Raw genomic sequence first — 4,422 nt, 5'->3', positions numbered from 1 at the left:
CCCCACCAAAAAAATAGGGTCAAAAAAAATATGAAAAAATCGTGAAACAAAAGCTTAGTACTTTCAAAGAAAATTATAGCGAACATGATCGGTCCAGTCATTTTTGAGTTATTGCAAAAAAATCTTCTCTTCTTAGTAAAATGAAGTCCAAAACGCTGCGAAGGTACTCCTTTATGCTCGTAACTACCACTTGCATTCTCTACCAGTCAACCAAAATCAAAGGCAAAACAGAAAAGCGTCAAGTTGGGTGTAGTGAGAAATAAACAAAAAACCGTAACTTTTGAGCGAAGTAAAATTTCTAAATAAATAGGTACCATAGTATTGCCGCCCTGCCATCGAGGGGATGGTCCTCATAGCGGAGATCAAACACCGTCAGTATGGAAGTGCACTGTTCGTTAGACCAGGATTAAACATTAGATCTGTATATAAAACTAGTACGAACAACATCGAGATCATCACTGCAGAGCTTAACAATTGCACTATCACATCAGTGTACAAACCACCCAACGAAAAATTTCAGTTCGACAAAACCCTGAACTTTGACTCTCAGCCTACAAGGTTTGTGGTGGGAGATTTCAATAGCCATAGTGAGAGCTGGGATTATAGGGCTGCAGATGAAAATGGAGACCTAGTGGAGGAATGGGCCGACTCGTATGGAATTTCACTGATCCATGACCCTAAGTTGCCATCATCTTTCAACAGCGGCAGATGGAAGAGAGGCTATAACCCCGACCTCATATTCACCAGCGAAAGCGTCTCGAAACAATGTAGAAAGTCAGTATGTGAAGTCATCCCTAAAACTCAACACCGCCCTATAGTATGCAGGACGTACGAAGCAGTTCGACCACGCATAGTTCCATTCAGGAGAAGATACAACTTTGCAAAAGCTAATTGGGAATGCTACTCGAAAGAGCTAGATAACCTTGTGTCACACCTTCCGCCTACTGCCGATAGTTACGAGGAGTTCATTGGATTGGTGAAGTTGGCGTCAAGACGACATATACCACGCGGCTGTAAAACCCAGTATATCCCGGGAATGTCTGACAGCCTCAAAGAACATGCCAATGCGTACTATAACGCATATGCGGTCGATCCGTTTTCCCAGGAAACTATCCTCCAAGGTAATAAATTCATGGATGAGATATCGGAAACCCAAAGGCAAAAATGGAACGAACTAGTGGAAAGTGTCGACATGACCCACAATAGCAAGAAAGCGTGGAACTTTATAAACAAGCTTAGCAGTGACAATAAAAATCACACTTACTTAGCTAACATAACAGCCTACCAGATAGCCCACCAACTTCTACTTAACGGAAAAACGACAGATAAGTGCAAACCACTAAAACTCGCCCGATACTCGCCTGGAAAAGAAAGAAACCATCTAAGAGATCTCTTCTCGATCTCGGAATTAGATGCAAGTATCCAAAAGCTTAAAGCAGGGAAAGCCGCCGGGATTGATGATATAAGAGTGGAACAAATAAAACACTTCGGGCGTGCAACTAAAATGTGGCTACTGAAACTGTTCAATGCTTGTGTGGAGACTACATCTTTCCCGAAGATATGGAGGAAATCCCATGTGAGTGCAATTCTTAAACCTGGTAAAGACCCCGCCGACGTGAAAAGTTACAGACCGATCTCACTTCTTTGCCATACTTTCAAACTCTTTGAACGCCTCATACTTGAACGCATGACAAGAACCCTGGAGGATGCGTTCATAGACCAGCAGGCAGGTTTCAGGGCAGGTAAATCCTGTACTTCGCAAGTCCTCAACCTGACACAGTATATTGAGGACGGGTTCGAGGGGGGAATGGTGACAGGTGCAGTCTTCGTCGACCTCACGGCTGCATATGATACAATAAACCACAGGAGACTAGTATCTAAACTATATCAAATTACAAAAGATTATAAACTCACGCAGGTTATATCTGAACTACTCTCCAACAGGAGGTTCTATGTATCGTTCCAAGGGAAAAAAAGTAGGTGGAGGTCCCTTAAAAATGGTCTTCCCCAGGGTAGCGTGCTGGCACCAGCACTTTTCAATATCTATACGAACGACCAACCGATCTTAGATAACCTACAACATTTCCTCTTTGCCGATGACCTTGCACTCACATCGCAAGAAAAATCCTTCGAGGCAGTGGAGAATCGTCTTGTGGAAGGTTTGGCGAGCTTGTCACTGTATTATAAAGAAAATCAGCTTAAACCGAACCCATCTAAAACACAGGTTTGTGCCTTCCACCTAAGAAACAGCCAGGCCACCAGACAGCTGAATATCGTTTGGGAAGACAGACGGCTAGAACACACTGCCGCCCTTAAATACCTAGGGGTGACGCTGGACCGGTCACTGACCTACAAAGCTCACTGCCTCAACACCAAACAGAAAGTGGCGGCGAGGAACAACATCTTGCGTCGTATCACCGGTACCACATGGGGGGCAACCCCACATACCCTACGCACAACGGCTCTCGCTCTCAGCTTCTCCGCTGCAGAATATGCATGCCCAGTCTGGAAAAATTCTTCACACGCTGCCCAGGTTGACATAGCCCTCAACGAGTCCTGCCGCCTAGTAACCGGTTGTCTAAAACCTACTAAACGTGACCATCTATACCAACTGAGTGGAATTGCACCGCCGGACATACGCAGAGACGTAGCCGGGGCTGTTGAGCGCGGAAAACAACTGCGCGACCTGCGTCACCCCCTGCACAACCACAAACCAGTTACTGCAAGGCTTAAGTCCCGGAAGAGCTTCGTTACAAATTCAGCTCTTCAGCACCAAACTCCCCAGGAGGCTCGCCTAAAATCATGGAACTCACAACTCAACGACACGTCGTTACGCATACCAGCTGCGGAACTCCTGCCTCCAGGGGGAAAGGAAAACTGGGCAGTATGGAAAGCCCTTAACCGACTTCGAACGGGTGTTGGTCGGTCAAAAGATAATCTTCTGAGATGGGGTATTGGCCGACAAGGTGATATTTTCTGCGAGTGTGGAGTCCTCCAAACAACAAAGCACATGATCGAATGTTCCCTGTGCTCAACGATGTGCACTGAGGAAGATCTCCTGAGGGCTACACCCAGAGGGCTAGAAGTGGCAAAGCATTGGAAGACAAGAATTTAATTTAAAAAGTTTGATACCTTTACACGAATAAGAAGAAGAAGACCATAGTATGTTTCACTTTCCTAGCTAACAACGGGTGTAGCCAAGCGTAGCTTACCCGTAAGTCCGTTAGACGATACCACGGAAGCAAAGAACTATAGATCCATCACGTGCTTGCCCACACTCTACAAGCTTCTTACATTTTGAGAGCAAAAATCAACGCGCACATTGTCGTTAACATCATTTTGGCCTCTGCTCATAAACATGATCATTGACAGCAAACGGAGGGGTGGGGGGGATACCCTCTGCCACTTGGACTCGTTACAAGAAGGCCCATGTTTCGAGGCGGGGATAACCGCCCTTGCTCGCAGGACCTTATAAGGATTTAGCGAGAAATATTTCAGGGTGACAGTTTGTGGCTCTGCCTAGCTTTGAATTCCCTCAGCACCCTGCTCAAGCATTCAGGGTTAGGTTTTCGGCTTCCGAGAGAGTGTACTTACTGTACATGGACGCTATTAAAATCCACAGAAATTTTCAGTAACGCCATCTAAATGGAGTTTGGTGTCGATAAGTATGCGGTCATGCATGTACCTACAGCGGGCGAAAACCACAAAGTCATAAAATATTAAATTTAAGATTAATTTCCGTATCTAGTTTGGCGCTAAGCTAGATGTTATTTTCAATACGTAATTTATCAACGCCTATATTAGTTTCATTTAGTAAGTATTTGTTGGCATAGTAATATTTAAATGTTTAAATTGGATTTCATTCCAAACCTTTTATTAAAAATCTACCGCACAACTACCTCAAACTCAGTCTGACAATGAGTAAGACACTGTTTGCAGTCTTTACCTACACATAAAATCTGCCAACGTCGGTCTGCCAACGCGTGCTTTTGTTGAAGCTTCATAAGAAAGCGAAATATGTCGAGTGATCGAGTAATACGTAAGTGACCCATTTTAATATATTGAATACCTATACAAAAACATGTTACTTAATATACTCGTAGATATTAAGAAAAAAAGGTAATCAAAAGTTTTGAATGAAAACATTAACCCATAAAATAAACAATTTATCTTGTAAACAGCCCAGTTAACGGGATGCTCAAGAAAAATCGATTAAAACGTATTATAAAACCGCTTTCTGAGTAATTATGCAGACTTTTTATCTCAACGACGATAGTGCAGCGCGCCTTAATTGCGAAGGCATACATACCAGCTTCCGAGATTTGTAAGCTATCGTGATCTTTAGTTTTAACCTTTTACACGATTTACACTTTATTGAGTGTGTAATTCATCAAATTCCCCCTACATTAAACAAGTTCTGGA

General features: G+C 43.6%; 1 protein-coding gene across 1 annotated transcript; it reads left to right on the top strand.

Annotated features, from left to right (window-relative positions):
* Nucleotides 1-343: 343 nt before the first annotated feature.
* On the top strand, nt 344-3,115 carry LOC133527905 (uncharacterized). Its single transcript, XM_061865100.1, has one exon. The coding sequence runs from the start codon at nt 344-346 to the stop codon at nt 3,113-3,115; it is 2,772 nt and encodes a 923-aa protein (XP_061721084.1).
* Nucleotides 3,116-4,422: the final 1,307 nt, after the last annotated feature.

This window comes from Cydia pomonella, chromosome 18, assembly GCF_033807575.1.
Source record: "Cydia pomonella isolate Wapato2018A chromosome 18, ilCydPomo1, whole genome shotgun sequence".
NCBI classification, from domain to species: Eukaryota; Metazoa; Arthropoda; class Insecta; order Lepidoptera; family Tortricidae; genus Cydia; species Cydia pomonella.
This window is presented reverse-complemented; position numbering and strand designations above follow the sequence as displayed.